Raw genomic sequence first — 19669 nt, forward strand, 5'->3', positions numbered from 1 at the left:
GAGAGAGAGAGAGAGAGAGAGAAGGATGGAGGTAAAAAGAACGAGAAAGAGAAAGATCGTCGGGAGAAGCGGATTACCCGCTTCATTTCAATTAACCGTTCGATAAATTCGTGGAGAACTTACGAGCCGGCTGAGTCGGACCGTAACGGCTAACGGAATCTCTTCGCACCGGCGAGTCTGCCGGCGGAAATCCGACGAGTTTCTATCCGATTCAGCGTTTTGTCCGTGGAAAATTAAATTTTATTTTATAAAGCGACCGATAGCAGAACGCAGCCGCGATCGTTGTCCGACTATTCGACGGACACCGTGGACGATAGCGGAGCAAGTCTGCCGGAAGTTCTCGGAATCATACGCTCAGTTAAATTTCCGGAAAAACCGATCCAATTGAATCGCGCGCCCGAATGTAGACATTCGAAATGATGTTGGAGAGTTTCCAGCGCGGGGGGTGGCTCGATTGGTCGGATCGGCGGAATCGCACGGGAACCCGGAGTCCTTTCGAACCGAACCCCGGGCCCTAGCCCCAATTACCGACTCGCCGGTTACAATATCTTCGACCGGTCGCCGGCGCGACGGGGTTCGGGTCCGGCCGGAGTCGCTGCCATTTCCGACAAAGTCTCGCACACACGCGATAATCTTGGGATCGATAAAATGTCGCCGTAGCAAATTTCTCTCGCTACGGTCGGACGCGAGCTAGTTGGGCGTGTGCTCCGCGCAAGCCCCTCGCATTACCTTAATTCACGGAGGAATCGGTGGTGCATTGCCGACGACACGGCCGATCCGTCACACGGAATTCAATCGAAGGCGAGCAGACCAGTGGACGCCGATAAAAAATGGATACGCTCTCGCGGAAGACGGATTTGCCCGTGTATCGTGTCGGATAAAAGCCCCTGACGACCAATGGCGAGAGGCGAGGCGCTGCTCTCCCGGGCGAGCCATCGATATCAGATTCGGCGATAAAATTTTAGAGAGCAACATAAAGTGGACTCGTCGCGTAGCTCGATTTGTAAAAGAATTTCCGAGTCGTATACGGGACACGGTTACGCGACCGGGAAAGATTTTATTTTACAGTGGCGGCGAAACGGGTTGCAATCTTCCTGATCCTGATCTAGGTTATTGGTTAATATTCTTTTATTCACAGACGAGTCGACGGGATACGGACACGGACACGGACGCGGACGTGGACGCGGCGTCGAATCGCTCCCGGGCTGAAGCTCCGGATACAAGTAGAGAACTCCGACTCTTTAATCTTCCCCCCGTCGGACTAAAGAGAGGAAGTTCGACGGGTCGAGGCGGAATTATACGCGCAATTTCGATTCTCCGGCTAATATGGCGGCGGTCCGTGGATATCGATCAATTCGCGTGGAGGCTGCTGATAAAAGCAGCCCTGGGAACCCCCGTTATATCCGCAAGGAATCTCAATAAGTTTTTCGTCGAGGCACCAATCCAATCCGGGCCCGGGTGGTTCTATCTGCTCGCGTGGAAAGTGCCTTTCTCCCAAGGGGTGATAGTCGCGTGGTTCTTTACACGAAAGTGGCTCCGCTCCGCACCGCTCGGCTCCGTGTACGTGTAGACGCTGATAAATAAGTAACGTGCTGAATTCTCTCAACCGGCAGTGAAACCAGCAGGTTCAATGAACTGCCACCTATATAGATCCAGGGGAAAGAGGGGTGGCCAGGGGGCAAGTGGGAAAACTGTTTCCTCTGTTTCTGTATCGCAGCTAATAAACTTGAGTGCGCCATTTTTCTCCTTTCGAACTTTCTAAGCCGTCTAACACCTCGTACACGGACACACAACATGACAATAATACGGTATTGTTTGATCGATCGTACCATTTTTGACGTATTACAGTTACTCGATCGCATCTCTCTCCGGGGACTGTCAAAGATCAACTGACCACCAACGAGAGTATCGACTCTTCCAACAATCGCAATCTGCTTCTATCTATCGTTTTGTTTACACTATGAAAAATATGACATTGAAATACGTACGTCCAACTATAACATGTATCATAATATGTCAATTCACGGCGAACGAATTCTAGTAGAACAGACAATATCATACACCTCTTAGGTCAGGTTGGGAAAAAATCAAATTTTCATCTTCTCCATTACGCCCACCCGGTACAGGATATTTAAGTTAGGCAATTGATCGTGACGAGCAGCGGTTCGAGGATCGATCGCGGACACCTCGGAGGACCGTTGTCCGCAAAGAATCCCAATAAGCCCGTCCGTTCTCCGGATGCAATTGGCGAGCGTCGATTCCTCGCGTCGTTGCGAAAGAACCGCCTTTCAGCATCGAACAACGAAAAGAAAGCGAAATGGTCGAAGGAACCTGGTGGCACATATAGCTAGAGGAAGAAGAGGCGGATAGTGGAGGTGGAGTCGCAACACGAGGTGTGGAGACGGAAGAGAAAACCGGGAAAGAGGTAGTGGAGAGGGTTCGATGGAATAGTGGCATCGTGGAGTCTTTTACGCGAGGATGAGGAAAGCTACGTGCAAGAGCTGATAAATAAATAACACGGTGAGCAGAGGGGAGAGCAAGAAGCCTGGTCAAGAGGCAAGACCGGCAAGACGGTGAAGAAAAGTAACGCGAGCCCGTAAAAGGGAATCAATTCGATTCCCCAGTCGTGCCTCCACCCTCTGCACCCCGTATCTTTTCCTCACCTTACCACCACCGGCGGCGGCAACTCTCGCCGACGTCAAATCTCCTTCTCTGCCCTCGGTCGTTTTTCTTCGTCCCCCTCCAGGCGCAGCAAGAATCCCACCACCCCCTCCCCCTCACCAACCCTCTTCGTCCCTTACCACTCTCAGCACGCTGCCAGGAAGCCTGCACACGCCTGTTCCTTCCTTCCTTCCTTGGCATAGTCCGTACTCCTTTTCCAAGCAACAAGTGCGCCCCGACTCACATCTTTAAGAAAGCACCCGTCCCACCTCCCTCGTTTAAGCCACTATCGCCGCTACTAACACCACTGTCGCATATCCCAGCTCTCTCTCCGACTTTGCCCCTTCCCTTTCCCCTTCACCATCCATCCTTCTTTTGCTTTTCCCACCGCACCGTCTCGCTTTGGCCCGGGCACTACCCTTTTCCGTTGCTCCCGTTCCCGCCCTCAACCCCTAAAACTGGCGACTACCTTCCAAATCACTCCACGGTCTTTCTCCACTATTTTCTTCTTCGCGACGGCTCACGCCAGCAAACCGCTTGCCAACCGCGACCATCTAGCATGCACGAGAAGGAAGGACAGGTGTTAATGACCCGAACACATTACGACTGGTTCAATCAAAATTTAAGGAGAACTTGGGCTGACTTATGATGACGCGTGAACAGCGAAAAGTTTATTTAAAAATTTGCACGACTTTTTGCAAGTGTTACGGATGACGAACAGATGTTCAATATCATCTCTGGCAGGAACCGTCCTAGATAAACGAATAGAGCCACTCTAGATAAATCTACATGGCTGTTTAGTTTAGTTTGGGGCCCAAACATATGCACGACCAACTGGACGTTGACAAAATTTCTCCGACTCCAGATTTGTCCGACAATAGCTTTGGCCGACAACGCCTTTAACCGACAACGAATTTGATCCACAACGACTTGAGACACAGTATGACAATATTGTATGATAATACATATTGTGGTCGTCTTAAGTTGTTGTGGATCAAATTCGTTGTAGGTCAAAATCGTTGTCGATCAAATTCGTTGTCGGTTAAAAGCGTTGTCGGCCAAAGCTATTGTCGGACAAATCTGGAGTCGGAGAAATGTTGTCGGCGAAAACCGTGCCGAATCGTGTCGCGTCGTGCTGCATCTCGGAAGTCAACTACCAGTGAGATCGGGCTAAAGTTCCCCTTCGAATCAAAAGTTAACCGTATAGAATCCGCGAGTTCGGTGTAAAATCTATTAGGCAGTGATAAGGTTGCCCCCCGCATTGCCAGTGCGTCAACACCGTGCATCCTAGTTTAGGTAATACACTCCTCAAAAGAATTAAGGGATCACTTGTGCGAACCCCGAAAAATTACTCCTACTTTGCGTGATCATAACTATGTAAAAAATTGCTGTACTCTAGTTTCAGATGCTCTGTTTCAAATTGCTGCTATGTTGGTTTTTTACAAAGTTATAGCGAGATGAAGACAACATCGACGGTTTTGTCGATAAAAAATAAAAAAAATCGCACAATATTCAACGACCACACAATTTACACAGGAAAGATAGCCCTTGCAAATGATATTAACGCGATTTATCAAAAAAATTTGTTGCTCCCCGTGTGATGTTCCAAAGTTGCACAAAATTTTGGTTAACCGTCAATGTTGTCTTCATCTCGCTCTAACTTTGTAAAAAACCAACATAGCAACAATTTGAAACAGAGCATCTGAAGCTAGAGGTTTCAGGCTTTCAAACCATTGTTTAAATTTTTGTCGGAGTTATGATCACGTAAAGTGGGACCAATTTTTCGGGTTCGCACAAGTGATCCCTTAATTCTTTTGAGGAGTGTATCTTCTTTCAATTCTTTCTATTCTAAATTCAATCCATTCGCGACAATTACACAATTGTAATACGAGTTCTTATAATCAAAATATATTTGTGTTCTTTGATAAGTAACGAAAATTCATTAAACCCATACTTATTGTCCAATATAAATTCAATATGTTTTTCGATCGTAATTTCCAATATCCTAATCGACTAATTGAACGTTCCCACACGATACAATTTTACCGCTCGAATTGTATGAATTAAATTATACCAATTACGAGGCTTACTAATTATTCTAGCGACTCCCTGATTTCGCATCAAGTTCATTCGCGACATACCAATTGTTCAAACAGAGATTTATTCAACCTAGCAGCTCCCCGGTTTCGCAACGGGTTCGTCTGCGCTTGACTCCATTCCTAGAGGTTCCCTGACTTCGCGTCATGTACGTCCTCGCTGTCTATAATCCTAGCGGCTCCCCAATTTCGCATTGGGTTCGTCTGCGTACCTTAACTAACAAATTGATACCATATTCCTAGAGTAACAACACTTCGCCGGCCACTCGTGCTGCTCGCGGCCCTGTCTCATAACACAAGGAACGCAATGGCATATGTAATTCCATTTTTCAGACATAAAGGTAACCTTGTACTTTTTACAACAGCAATGGAAGAAAATTGAAGGTCACCTTCGATTCTTAATAAAAATCAGTGCAAACACAATTACAGAAACAGTATAAGAATAAATTCTATCAGGTGTTGGAATACTTGTGGACGGTAGTGTACACGAGCTGTTCTTTCCTCTCGTAAACGTTGCCGACAGAGCCTGAGCCTGTTGAAAGACGGACTTCGCGGCTCGGGTAACACGAATTCGATGCTCCCCGAGCCGATTTCACGAGGATACGAGCTAGAATTTCCATGGAGACCGTGTGCCGTGTTTTCTGCCTCGATTGACGGGAAATAGAGGGGAACCGAGAATACGCGCGGCACATACATATGTATATAGATAACGATGATCCTCGAAAAGAACGTCGTATTATGACGAGAAGAAAGAATAGAAACGGCGCCCTGCAGGACGATTAAAGAACGATTCGACGACCTTTCAAAGGAAGCGCTCACGTCAAACGTTATTCGCAGTAATATTTGATACATGGAAGTTTCGCGGACAATCGAGAACTGGACTCGGAAATATAATGTCGTTCTACTTGGATCTGAGGCATTTAATTAGAAGGAGCACATCTCGTTCGCGTTTCTTGAAAAGCTAGACAGTCAAACAGCAATAAGCATCGTCTACACGTTTTTTCGGACAATGTCGTATCATCATCGAGCAAAATTCCTTGAATTTGTCGACGATTTAATACCCCCGGGGACGTTTATAGTGGCGCAATAAATACACCGCCTCCAACCAATAGAAGAGGCACCACCAGCAGTTCTACGACCGCCCAGCGAAATTACTTCGGAGAACTCGAGCACAAAAGTTTCCGTTCTTCCTCGAGTTCAGCATTCAAACGGAAACCAGTGCTAACTTTATACGAATCCATAACGCCGCCAGCTATTGACTACAAGTTGTTTCGGGAAAAATTTTCTGGAACCGTTTATCGGGTCATATTTGCATAATCTCGGCAAAAATTCTCTCATCCGCGTTTCATTTCATTCGATTTTGTACCGTTAAGTTGAAAACACGTGATGGCAGACAGCGTCAGGGTCGAAACAAGTGCGAAACGATTTCCCGCGTAAAGTTACACCGCGGATTCGCTCGCAAATTACTCGAAGAGCGGCTGAGATAATGGGATCCGGAATAAATGAAGGTCCCATCCATAATGTATCCGGATACCGGTGGTACTTTCGTCACGTGGTGAGCAACGGTGAGCGGATCGTGAAGTGGCAGAAAATCAATCACTGGACACTTCGGCTGCAAACAGAGTCGATGCTGGTCGGGAGAAAGAGTTCGGAGACATTGCACGCTGCAAGCCCGACGTACTCTAGTGTCGATGCACCGAGGCAACCGCGATATTAAACATTCTATTTATAGTTCGCCTACTCTCGCGCCAGCTACGAACGAAAGTCTCTAAACTGCTCTTAACGTCGTACCGGCCGGGCCTCTGCGCCGTTCGGTCTTCCGGAACAAGGAAATCAAATCTCTCGAAGGGAGAACACGGAAAATAGTTTCCCTCGGACGGGAGTCGTTTTTCTCGCAGCGAAAAAGAAAGAGAAAGAAAAAGAAGAAAGTGGAAACACTTTCCACTCGAAGCAGACGCGGCGCTTGTCTCATTTTCCAGCGTCGCGTTTAGCCACGCAAATATTTACTCGGCTAAACACACTCCCAACCCCGCAGCAGCGTGGTCTGGGTATTTCGGTATTGCCCTGAGCCGACGCTGAGCGACGGTCGCCCCGCCGAAATGGCCGGCGCGGCGCGGCGGGAACGACCGGGGGAATTATTTCCACGGCACAACCAGGCGATTTGTGTTCTTACTTACCGCGGACAAGGATGAGGGCGCTGGACAGGAATACGAGTCTCAGCGGCCAACTGGCCATCCTGGCGTAGACCGTTACGTCGATTCAGCTTCCTCCTGAAACAATACAAGCGTGCCCAATCAATCAACCCATCCATCCCAATCCGCTATCCGCGTATCCCAGCCAACTCTCTAGCCAGCCTTTCTCTCCGCTGAACCCTTCCCCTCCCCGTGTGCGCAGCCTACACCCCCGCAGACCTTTGTCTCCCTCGCCAGGCTAGGCACCGCGACTTTCCCTCCCTGTTACTCTCTTTCATTGCATGCCCACGATCGGACCTCATCCCACCTTTCGCCCCGTCCTTTCTGGCAGACTGCCCGTTCTACACCCACTCGCCCATACTCTTCACCACCGCCCTTTACCCCCCCCCTCTCCTCCTCCTCCTCCTCCTCGTGCACCACCCCTCGTTTCAAGCCCAAACCCCCCCTACTTCGCATCGACAATTTTTTTTCCCTCTCGATTCCCTGCCTAGGATTTGTCCGCTCAATGAAAGTCCTCCCAGACGGCGCACGTCACGCGCATAATCATAAAACACGCGATGCGTACCCACCACCGGATAGTTTCTCTCTATACCCGCGCCGATACGTTTATTCTTTTCAGCCGATTCTTCGGCTCTTTGTTTTTCTCTCCTCCGCCGCGTCGGCCTTTTCTCGCGGGGCATACACTGTTCGATGCCACCGGGGATTTCCGAACAATATTATAATCGCTCGTTAACTAATGCATTTATTCGGTTTATCAAAAACGTGCGGGTCATACAGGGTGTCCCACGCAACTGGAATTGGCTGTACCACCAAACGGTCGGGAATAGAGGAAATAGTTATAAGAAAAAGTTGAATGGCATCAGACGGTGCATACTACGCAACTAATTTTATGCACTTTCATGCATCGGTGCATCAGAAAAATGCAACTGCACTTCTTTCTAAAGTGGAAATCTACATGTTTGACTGCACCAATCGATGCAGTTTGTTGTGCTCTACATAAAAGTACTAACATACTTATGCCCTAAAAGATCACTGAATTATTTCGGCCTCGGCAAGTGTTCCGGAGTACCTACGTTATGTTCCATTATAAATCAGAGAACTTTTAGCTTCGATAACTTCCTAACGAATAAGTTTGGGCCATAAGTATGTTAGTACTTTTATGTAGAGCACAACAAACTGCATCGATTGGTGCAGTCAAAAGTGTTGGTTTCCATTTAAAAACAAAGTGCAGTTGCATTTTATTAAATTAGTTGCGTAGTATGCACCGTCTGATGCCATTCAACTTGTTCTTATAACATTTTCGTCTATTCGCGACCGTTTAGGAGGTACAGCCTGTTCCAGTTGCGTGGGACACCATGTATACGAGAATACAGAAGAATAGGGTGGTTTGAAATCGACGCTATAAATGGGTGCCAGGAGATTCTATGGATCGAAATAAGTCGAAAAGGAAGAACAACGAAATTGCATGGGAGGCTCCGTTCTCGAGAAAAACGTGTTCGAAAATCAGTCGAGTACGCTCGCATTTAATTAATAACCGACATCACGAATTTCAGTGCCAACCGCTGTTGTAACTGCTTTCGCGCAAGATACAATGTCAGGCATTGGGAAATCGTTCACGATAATAACGAACAGCAGCAGATGCATTTCCATTACATGCTCCCAATGCAACAGATATATCCGTGTGCTCTTCGTTCGTGTAGCATACCATGATTGCTTGTTCTATAGAAACTATCAGCTTTAATTCGAAATCGAAATTACGAGACGAGTCGACAGAGACGATCTTGATAGTAAACTCCAGAGATGAGAAATAACAGTTATCCTAAAATTTTCTACGATAAAAATCATGAATGAAAAGTTTATTAGTATTCGAATTTAAGATAATCTACGCAATATATACATAAAGAAAAACATTCGAAGAACAAAATGGTTAAAAATGGTTACAAGTAACAGTTATTAGTGTCCAAAAAAGTGGATCCTCCTGGATAACTGTCATCGATGAAGAAAAACTGTTTCGATTGCTCAAAGCAGTTATCGATAAGAGAAGTTCATTTCGATAACTCATAACAGTTATCAATGGGAGAAGTTCATTTCGATAGCTCATAACAGTTATCAATAGGAGACGTTCATTTCGATCACTCATAACAGTTATCAGTGAGAAAAATTTATTTCGATCGCTCATAACAGTTATCAATGAAAGAAATTTATTTCGATCGCTCATAACAGTTATCAATGAGAGAAATTTATTTCGATCGCTCATAACAGTTATCGATGATCGAATATCTTTTCATGTTCATAATAATTATTGATGAGAAAATTCATTTCGGTTGCTTATTTAATTATTGAGTCTTTTTCGGATAGAGCAAGCCTGTGAAATTCATAGTGAAGGTTTCGTACAACAAGACGAATCAACAGACTATAAGAACAACACTTTTACCATTTGAAAGTTGTACTATTTAATAATAACTATTACAAAGTTCCTTCATCAATAACTGTTATTGTATTATTGCGATCGTAATAAACTTGTCTAATTGATAACTGTCATGAGCGATCAAAATAAATTTCTCTCATCGATAACTGCTTTGAGCGATCGAAATGAACTTCCCTCATCGATAACTGTTATGAGCGGTCGAAATAAATTTCTCTCATTGATAACTGTTATAAGTGATCGAAATGAATTTCTCTCAACAATAACATTTAGTCCGGTAAATACTGATTCGACGTGTTTTATGCGAAAGCGCCCATAGAAGTGTTTTCTAGTGAAATTCGTTACATCGTTTAATTAGAACCATGTTTTTCAAATTAAATAATTCTTGACGACAAAAAAAAGATCAAAACTTTAATGAAAACCGAAAATCATAAAAGTTTTAAATTTGTTGCGATCGAATAAATGCTTTAAAAAACATTGTGCGGCCTCTCGAGCCGCAGAGGTGGAATGCGTCGACCTATACTACTGTTCTAACGGCAGACTTAAATTTTAAGTAGTATTAGCATGAAAGGATGTATTCCCCTATGTGGCTCAAAGGAGTTAGTATGATAGTGGGGGTAGCTAGCAATAAGTTGCCAAAGGATGATGAAACGTTCCGAAATATCGGAATTTAACTCTATTTTCGGTCCAATGCCCCGAAGACCTCGAGATGCGCTTCTGCGACTATCGGGTGTCTCAATTGTTGACTAATAAAAAATGATCAAATAGCTTAATTAATATGCCAACTTCGAAAACCACGAAAACCCACAGTAAATGTTAACTTGTGCAATGTAATATTACGTAAAATGCAAAATTGTTGTAAACGGCGATGAAATAGGTTACACAGTCGAGCGCCTTTATTTTTCAGCAACGACATATTCGGTCGACGTAACCGTGAAACGGGCATGCCAAAGGCATGACGAAGGATACATTTCATTCGAGGTTGGGTAAAAGGAATCGGCGTTCTCGCAAAGAGAATATCAACACGATTCCCGGGTTGTATTCTACTTATTGGTCCGGTCGTTCATTGCGCACGCTGGCGCGCTACTTTTTCTCAACGTCGTCACCGGGAATATTGAACATTTCTTCTCGTCTCGATTTTCCAGGTGCTCATCATGCCACGCTGAATGGGAACGATTCGCGAGGCGTCCAATTCGTCTTGCCTCGAAGAAAACAGCACGGCTAACGATCTGTTCAGTGTCATCGTCGAAAGTGAAGGCCGTGTTTCGAATTTTCCGATCATTTTCCCTGTGCCCACAAAAATATACAGGACGATCAGGAACTGGTAGTATCTACAATCGGAAAGGGAGTGATTTACATTAAAAAATAAGTCGAAATTTTGTTCATACGTGACTTGGTTGTCGAGGAAATCGAGCGGAATAGCAATCGTCTGATTTATGACCCACCGGATCTACTTACAAATTCTAAGCGTACGACATTAAAGGCTCTTCGAGATCGATTTGCTAAACAAAGCCTTGTAGAAAAAACTGTTAAGGTGGAGTGGGGTTAGCTGGTTATTTTTATTATAATATGAACGAAATTTCTCCAGCTTGTATTTATTAATGTTTTCCTCGCTTAAATCAACCAATGCCAAACAATCACGTGCGAGGTACACGTACAACTTTGAGGTTATCCTGAACGTACCATAGTTTACAAGTTATTAATATATTCTGTGTTGTCATTTTAGGTGAGTACACCAAACATTGATGTAGGTTTACATTAAATAAACCGTTTTTATTGTATTTTTTAAAATTTATTGAGAAAAACATTAAGATGCTCTTGCCCCGTAAATATTACTATACGGGGCAAGTGCGTACTATCACGATGGGGTAAGTGCGTACTGTACTGTATGGGTTAACCTGGGTTCGACGACAACTCATTTCACCGACACTATGTTTCCATCGCCACGATTTAATTAATTATCTTTCGTCGACACTGTGTTTCCATCGCCACAATTTAATTAATTAACTTTCGTCGACACTATGTTTTCATCGACATGGACAAATGATCTACAAATGTCTTCATCGACATGATTTGACCCTCACTATGTTTTCAGCGACACATGTGTCCCCTTTCATATTTCAGCATAAAAGTACTTGTTTGTTTAAATATGGATAACTATAAAACTAAACAATATAATTTAATGCATTAAAAAGCATTTTATATCAGGCTTGTTAATCATTCTTTTCTTGCCCCGTAGCACTTGAAACAGCATTTTTAACTCTCAGAGAAGCTCTTGCCCCATTTTCGGGGCAAGTGCGTCCTAGTTGACACTTTGTACCATATCCTATCAAAATGATAATTTCCAAGCAAAATTAGAATCTTACGTAATACAAATTCATCAGTAATAACTGTGGCAAGTGTTTGATACCAAGAGCGTTAAGTTTTTACATGCCAGACTGAAAATACATCGGTTCAAAGTCCAACTTTACAAAAACTAGTGCTCACTTACTTCACTTCACCTTATTCTACATTTTCGACTTATTTTTTAACGTAGAATCACCCGCATTTCGGTTGTACAATCAGTCACGGAACATCCTGTATAACACGAGGATAGGGTTGAAAAACATGGAGCAAACAGTCGGCCTTTGCGGAAATGAAATGTAGACAGTTTACTTTATTTGTGCAAGCTAATTGTATGCAAACTGTGATACCCCACGATGCGCCGTTCAACATGCAATATTTGCACGCCATGTCGATGCTTCCGTACGTGTCGACGGATGGAAATATTTATAACAATATCGGTTAATGATGTAACCGTAATATCGTTTCTGTTTCACGTTCAGAACGGAGAGTTCGGCAAACGATTCCCTGGTTCTCGTAAGAATTTACGGTGGAGATATTTCTATCTCGAGCTGCATATTTCGATAGAAAGAATCGTAACGAGTCCATGAAGTGCACAGATCCGCGAGTACATGAAAAACTATCCGTGTGCCCGAATAGCCTAGAACTCTTCCGGGCGAATATTCCGTACTTTCTAAAACCCCGCGTACAGTAAATACGCAACATATTTACTAATTAGTGAGATGTAAAGAGACCGAGAGTAAGCTGCCTCCAGCGTTATTAAACTACGCCGGGAGAACGCAATGTAACGTAGCTGTGTTTGCTCAACTGTATTTTACTATTGCAAATACAATTTTCGTATTAATGAGAGAACAGTCCATACCTCGTACCACGGTTCTCCCGCGCACCAAAGCAAAATACAGTCGATGTTACGTTAATTAGTATTACGACATCCTGAGTCACTATTCGTCGGACCGTGGCAAAGATCGGACAGAAAGAAAATATGATCATGCACAATCCCATCCATTCATCACCGAACACCTACTTATCTTTAACAAAATGGTAATTAAAGAATACAAGCTTCCAGCTTGACTTAATTCTTTTATTTTGATTAGATGTAGCTATTATACGATAATATTTGTTACTCTTAAATAACTAAATAGGATGTGCAGTAAGGAGCATAACTGATTTCACACACTTTAAATCAGAACAGCTTTTTTATGGATGGACCAAACGACTTCAATTTCTCTGTACGGCTAGAAGAATTAGTTTAATAAACGATGTGTAAGAAATATGTTGAAAAAATGCATTTGGACGGAATTGTGAAAAACAATAGTAAAAATTGATTTTCACAACTTTCTTAGCTGGGCCAATAACGAACCTATTTTTGCATGTAGTATCACCCCCTGCTCGGTTGTGACACCCGGTCTGGCAACATCCTATATAAATGTTGGAAAAAGAGATTGAGAAATTGTGGGATGATTATGGACCACAATTACCCCGATTAAATTTAAAAAATTAGAAAATATAAGAATAGTAACTAAAATTTAGAAAGTATAGGATATTTTGGTCAGATTTGATTTACATGTTCTCTACATTAAGAAAAAATTAGTGAGTACCATGTTTAAACAACGTCTGCATAAAAGGATTGACTTTCATTTTCCCATGAGAAAACGAAATTAGTTCCCGAACGACCTAATATAATAAGCGTGTAAAGTCTCCTATTTTCCTGTACGTCAACGACCTGGAATTGCACGCTGAGGACAATGTACAATTGGCTCGATGGGTATACCAGTACTTCAGCGGGAAACGAAATAACCGTACTTTTTGCCGTTTCTTACAGGCTTCTCCACGCTGCTGGTTGATTCAAAGAGCTGGAATTTGGAGCGTAAAATCGTTTGATTCGCATCACGGCCTCGCCGTCACGTCTGGCCCTCATTCTAGTCTTACACTCGCTCATCCCGTCAGCAGACGCAACCTAACCTCTCCACCCTCGCTCATATCCTCCTCTTCAGCCAACCATCCAGCCGGCTCACCCACATTCGAACGTCATATGCAACCCTCCGTCCAAATTCTTCTGTTTTCCCCGTTTTCCTGTGTCGCGCTCTCCCGTCGAAAAGAGAAAAGAGAAAACGAGGCGGCGGAAACGCGAGCCTGATATTTTATGGATCGGGTTTCAGGTGCCGGAACGATCTTTCGGGGAATTGAATGATCAGGGAGAGCGAGGATTTTCTGAATACTTCATGCTCGTAATCAAAATCTTACCGGTCTCTCCGTAAATTGATTTTCTCGTAAACCGTTGCTACAATCAATTTCATTTTATTGCTAACTATATGAAACGGTCGGCTGGAAACCCGTATTTTCTGTTCAGAATTACTTTAGTATATTATGAACGTGACCTCCATCTAGAAAAAAAAACAATTTTGTTGGAAAATTGTAGAACAGCGAATTTCGATCAACTTTTATTGGGAACATTGTTCTGCCAGAACATTGAAAATATTTGCCGAATGGTGTGGAAAGTGACTTTTTGTGGGGAAAATTAAAAATAACTTTGTATCGATGTAATTCCAACAAAAATTACATTCGTGCAACTAACACAAATAACTTAAAAAATATTCAAACCAATAATCGAAAAATTGTAAAAGTACAGCTCATGTACTTCGAGCATCTGTATCTTAAAATCCATGTAATTTTAGATGATCAAGAACCAGTTTCCGGTTAAATAATTTAATTATACTTATTTTCAACTTTAAAAATTTTTCCTTGAAGTTGCAACATTTTGTAGGATGTGAAGCGCGGGGTCAACCACCCCCAAAATATATGTTGTGCGTTGCGTTCAGAGTCGTACTAATTCAATTACGCAATTGAATTACATTGGATTTCAATTATATAATAATTCAATTACGTCGTAACTGAATTACATAATTCAAACCTTTCAATTAATTCAACTACTAAGTATTTTAATCAGATATGTGCAATTGAAATACAACATAATTCAAATACAGCTCTACAAATTATAGCCCAGAACTTTGAAGAAGTGCGATATATTTTTATGTTTTTCTTTCATATACTTGTTTGCTGTCTGTGCGGCGTAGTTTCTATTCCTCGTCCTCGTTCACAATACGTAACGCTATTTCATGTGTATGGTTGAAATTTAAAAAATGTGTAACGAGAAGTTATTTTTGATCAGATATTATAAATTTATAAATAATAAGTTCCTTCTGTTTGGAACCTTCACATGGATTTTTCAACCTCTTCTTACCTATTACTTTATTGATCTTTCATTTTTAATTTTAATTTAATTACATCGTAATTCGTAATTAATGTAATTTCATTACAAAGAGTTTTTTTGTAATTGTAATCTAATTGCAATTACGACTTACATTGTAATTTAATTACAACGTATTTTATAATTGTACTCCAATTGCAATTACGAATTACGTTGTAATTTAATTGAATAAAGATCTGAATTATAAATTACAATATAACTGAATTACAATGTAATTCAATAAGTTTGTAATTATAATTCCTGGAGTAATTCAATTGTAATTCTGCACAACTCTGCGTTGCGTCACGAAAGAGTAGTCGCCGGCCGTGGCCGAGGCAAAAAATGCCCCGCGACGCGTAACCGACAACAATTTGAAAACCGACATCAGCCGATGATAGAGAATTGTATAGAGTAAACGAGAGAGCGAGAGAGTACCGAGTTACGCGAGCTGTCAAAATTGTCAAAACGTCCCTTACCGTTAATTGTAATAAATTGTCCGTTTATTGTTCGTGTAGCCGAGTTAATTTGCCTCGTCCGAAGTCAAAGCAAATTGTTGGTTTTTTGGGGAAACAAGGTAATTTTGTAATAAAGAAAAAGGCAGATATCTTTCAAACGATATTTATATAGATGCTCTCTCTTCCAAAGCTAGGCTTTGACTATGGTCCGGTAACTCGCCGATATACAGGGTGAGTCTCGTAACGTGACGATCTCAAATAACTTGCAAGTTATTCGTTGTACAAAAAAAATGTTCAAAGAAATGTTGCATGGTTCCTCGGGGGACATACAGCGCTGCAATCAGATTTTTGTTACTTCGATTGTTTATCAAGATATAGAGGTCACACCTTCAGTTTATTAAATAGAATGCCTAATATTTTTGATTGAACTCGGATGAAGCAAAAAATTCTGCGTAAAACAGTATTGACCTTCAGATATCATAAATCTAATAGTTAACGAGATATTATCGATATAATTTCCCATATGTATAATAGCTATTACCTGGAAGATAGTAGGGGCTGGAACTGATACCCTAAATTCGAATAAGTACATATGGAAAATTATTTCGATAATATCTCGTTAACTATTAGATTTATGATATATGAAGGTCAATACTTTTTTACGCAGAATTTTGTGCTTCATCCGAGTTCAATCAAAAATATTAGGCATTCTATTTAATAAACTGAAGGTGACCCCTATATTTTGATAAAAAATCGAAGTAACAAAAATCTGATTGCAGCACTGTATGTCCTCCTAGGAACCATGCAACATTCATTTGAACATTTTTTTTATACAACAAATAACTTGCAAGTTATTTGAGATCGTCACGTTACGAGATTCACCCTGTATTTTACACCAAAAACGTGAGTCATGTCGGCATGCGGCCTGAAAGGGCCGCGGCTCTATCTTTGTTTTCAACCTAAGCTATCGCGAAGTTCAATGTAACAGGGCCCCGCAGATACCGTTCCTGGAATGTATAAACAATAGTTCTCGGAACAGTATTAATTTCTGTATCATGCGTCATACACATAACGCATATATCAACACAGATCCATCCACGTTGAGAGACGACCAGATCCTACAAATCTATCTAAATATCAGTAGCAAAACGATATGGTTCAGAGTTTTATTACGTTAAAAACTATTAATTGAAGCAGAAAGCCTTCTAAAATGATCAGAAACTAGTTCCCTAACGTTATCCACTTTGTCGAGGACAATGGTTCAATATTCGGGGACATGTCTCCGAAATCATCGACAGATTAGAGAAACATTTGCGCGATTGCGTTGTACCTTCGGATGGAAGAGGTGCAGAGCTAAGTCTGAAGATTGGGTGATTCTGCGAGTATATCTGTCAGCTGGATCGACCGAGGGGTTAGGGTGACATGGTTCTCGTGGCGAGGTGGAATTACCTCCCTTTCCCTCGACCTACCGCGCCGCGCCGATGAAACGGAACCGGTGAGCAATCCCGTTGCTCGCGATTAAGTTTACGAACCATACGGACTCGCCGTTTGCCGAGTCGCGAAGTCGTCGCTGATTGCAAAAGGTAAAGACAGTTATGGAAAATGGAGACGTAGCCGGCGTTGACAAGGACGTCGGACTGGTCAAAAGAAGCTGCTGGTAACGGCAGATTCTCCGTATCGAGAGTGCGATGACGTCAGAGAGCAGGTGACCCAATTCGATGAGTACCGGATAGATAATCGGATTCGATGCTTCGGATTTTACGGGAGAAATTATACACCATCGAGGGAACGGGACAAACGGAGATATAGAAAAAGAACGAGTTTCTACTTTGCGCCGGGTAACCGGATTACATTACGTTGCAGAGCAAAGAGAAGAATGACAAAGAGCCGTGGAAATGGTTGCGGGGCACGGTCTGTAGTTTCTCCGTTTAGCTACCGGGCCAACGTTTAACGGGCCCGGCCGGTTTCGAGCAGGCTCTCGCGAATGTGGAGCACGTACGTCGGCTAGGGAAATCTGTGTAACACGTGAAAACGAGGATCCGCGCAAAGTGTTCGGGAATAAAATGTGATCGACGTAAAAGGCTGGCGCGCCGCACCGGCCGGGCCGCCTCGAAACACGGAGAAGCAACATGCGCCGATGATCCGGCAACAGTCCGACTTGGCGAGACGACCATGCGTCTTTCTGACGCAAACAACAATTTACCGACCTGGTAATCGTTTTAGACAAGAGCTGTACAATTTACTGCATCTTTATTAAAAAAAAAAAACAAGTTATACCGAAGTCGAGCTTTTCGAGAAGTTCTAAGTAATCCGATGAAGATCATTCTGTCCGCGCTGAAGGCATCCTCCCCGGCATTAGTTCCCAACGAGGTTAGGTATCGCGCTAGAATGGCCACGAGATGCCCGCCCGCGAAACTATAATTTAATATGTTCGCACGTTGTATTCAAAGTTCAAGCGACGACACGCGAACGGTATGTGGCAAGCAGGGGCACGCCAGCGCAGCTACGCGAACACGTATTTACCGCTCCCTCTCTCTCCGGCTAACCCCTGTTTATACAAAATTCATAACCGGGGAGAACAAAAGAGCCTCATAGCCGGAGTTAATATATCATCCCTCTGACGAGGATCCGAGTCCCGTAAGAGGAGGCTCGCATGTAATAAACGTATTAATGGGGAAATATTATTTTCACTCGGGGGTATACCCGTTTAACGTCACGATTACGTGGCAATAGCGGCGTATAATAACGTTTCTCGGTATCAGGAACGATTAGAAAGAGACAAAAACGAGTACAAAGAGCGAGAAGGAGAGACAGAGAGAGAGAGAGGAGGGTTTGAACAAAACGTAATAAACGGTCGCAAACGTTGGCGCGGCCGGGGCTAGCCGATCCGAAAGTTTGAAAAGTTTCACGGGCTGCATCCATTCGCCGCAGGCACGAAATTAATACGGCCAGCTTCCTAGGGAAAGCAAGCAACGAGGGTAACGACGAAAAAGCCACGGACACCATGGTGTGTTCCCCGGCGACAGTTTCATTCCATCGTTGTCAACGTCAAGAGCATTCTTCTGCTTCGCAACTCGCCGTCCCCCAATCCCCGTAACCCCCACAGCCCACCCCCGTGCTCCTTATTCGCGGAGGTTCTCCGACGTTCATTCATCCGTGTCTCGTTCTCACACCCGACGCCTTTTTTCCACCAGCCATTCCATCACCTTACCCGCTACCTACACCTACAACGCCGCGCCGCGCCACAGTGAACCATACTTTTCTCTTATGTTCTTGCTGCCTGCCCGCGAAACTTCCGAGGATCCTGTCTTCGGGTTTCTTTACCCTCGCCATTCGACCTCATCAAGCTGAATTAATTGCGGCCGCCCATGTCCTGAGAAATGTTTTCCGCGCGTCTCGGTTTTCTGCCGAGTGTATTACAGTCGCCCAGATGATCAAGAGAGTGTCTCGACGACCACCCCGCCGATTCGAAACCATTGTAATTACTCTCCTGGAAAGTTCGCTCGCGCAAACACCATCTTTAACCTGTTAACTGTTTTGCTACGTTTCAAGAACCCGCGCTTCCTACGCTTAATTACTTTCAAGCTAGCAGTATTTTTCTGCTTTTTTCGTGTTCTCCTCTATTTCATTTAACAGCGAATGTACATTTTTTTCTATAATAATATTTTTGCGAATCCCTCCGTTTATTTTCAGTCTTACTAGGTTTAATAGCTTGACAATAGTATAACAGTATTTTTTAATTCTTCTAACATTTCTACCGTTTTAGATTGCACCTACTTATTTATTTTCGTCGTAAATGCACGTAATCCGCTGTCTATTAATCACACACTGTTCGCTTTTCCTGTAGTAGACTGGTCTTACAGATCTCTGTGTACAGAGTGCTCCGTATAATTCATCTTCTACAGCAGGCATGCACAGGTGGACGATTTGGGAGCAGGAGCAATCGACCCTGCTCCTGAGCAGGAAGTGGAGAGCGCGCCGGAATGGTCAGACTACAACAACGTAGACGCCGCCCCCACTCTCACACGCTTTCGTGGGCCCAAAGCGCTATTTCACTATTTTGAGAGCGACAGAGCGAGTCCGATGTATACAAAACGGACGAGACAGAGCGAGCGATCAATCAATTGCCATGGTCGGCATAGGTGGCGTAGAAGTACATATACATATAGTATGTTTGTAGCAATACCTGTTCCTACTCCTATAAACGGCGGAAGCCACGCGTGAGTCGAAAAGTGTGCGAGTGTCATCCG

General features: G+C 43.3%; 1 protein-coding gene across 5 annotated transcripts in view; it reads right to left on the reverse strand.

Moving 5' to 3' along the window:
* Positions 1-19669, reverse strand: part of LOC143209812 (cell adhesion molecule Dscam2) — a 275660-nt gene that overhangs the window by 221732 nt on the left and 34259 nt on the right. For all 5 annotated transcript variants that reach the window (XM_076425979.1, XM_076425978.1, XM_076425982.1 and 2 more), the window contains exon 2: positions 6935-7027. In XM_076425979.1, the coding sequence (XP_076282094.1) occupies positions 6935-6992 (58 nt within the window). In that variant the 5' untranslated portion in view covers positions 6993-7027. The remainder of the gene's footprint in view (positions 1-6934; positions 7028-19669) is intronic.

This window comes from Lasioglossum baleicum, chromosome 6 (assembly GCF_051020765.1).
Source record: "Lasioglossum baleicum chromosome 6, iyLasBale1, whole genome shotgun sequence".
NCBI classification, from domain to species: Eukaryota; Metazoa; Arthropoda; class Insecta; order Hymenoptera; family Halictidae; genus Lasioglossum; species Lasioglossum baleicum.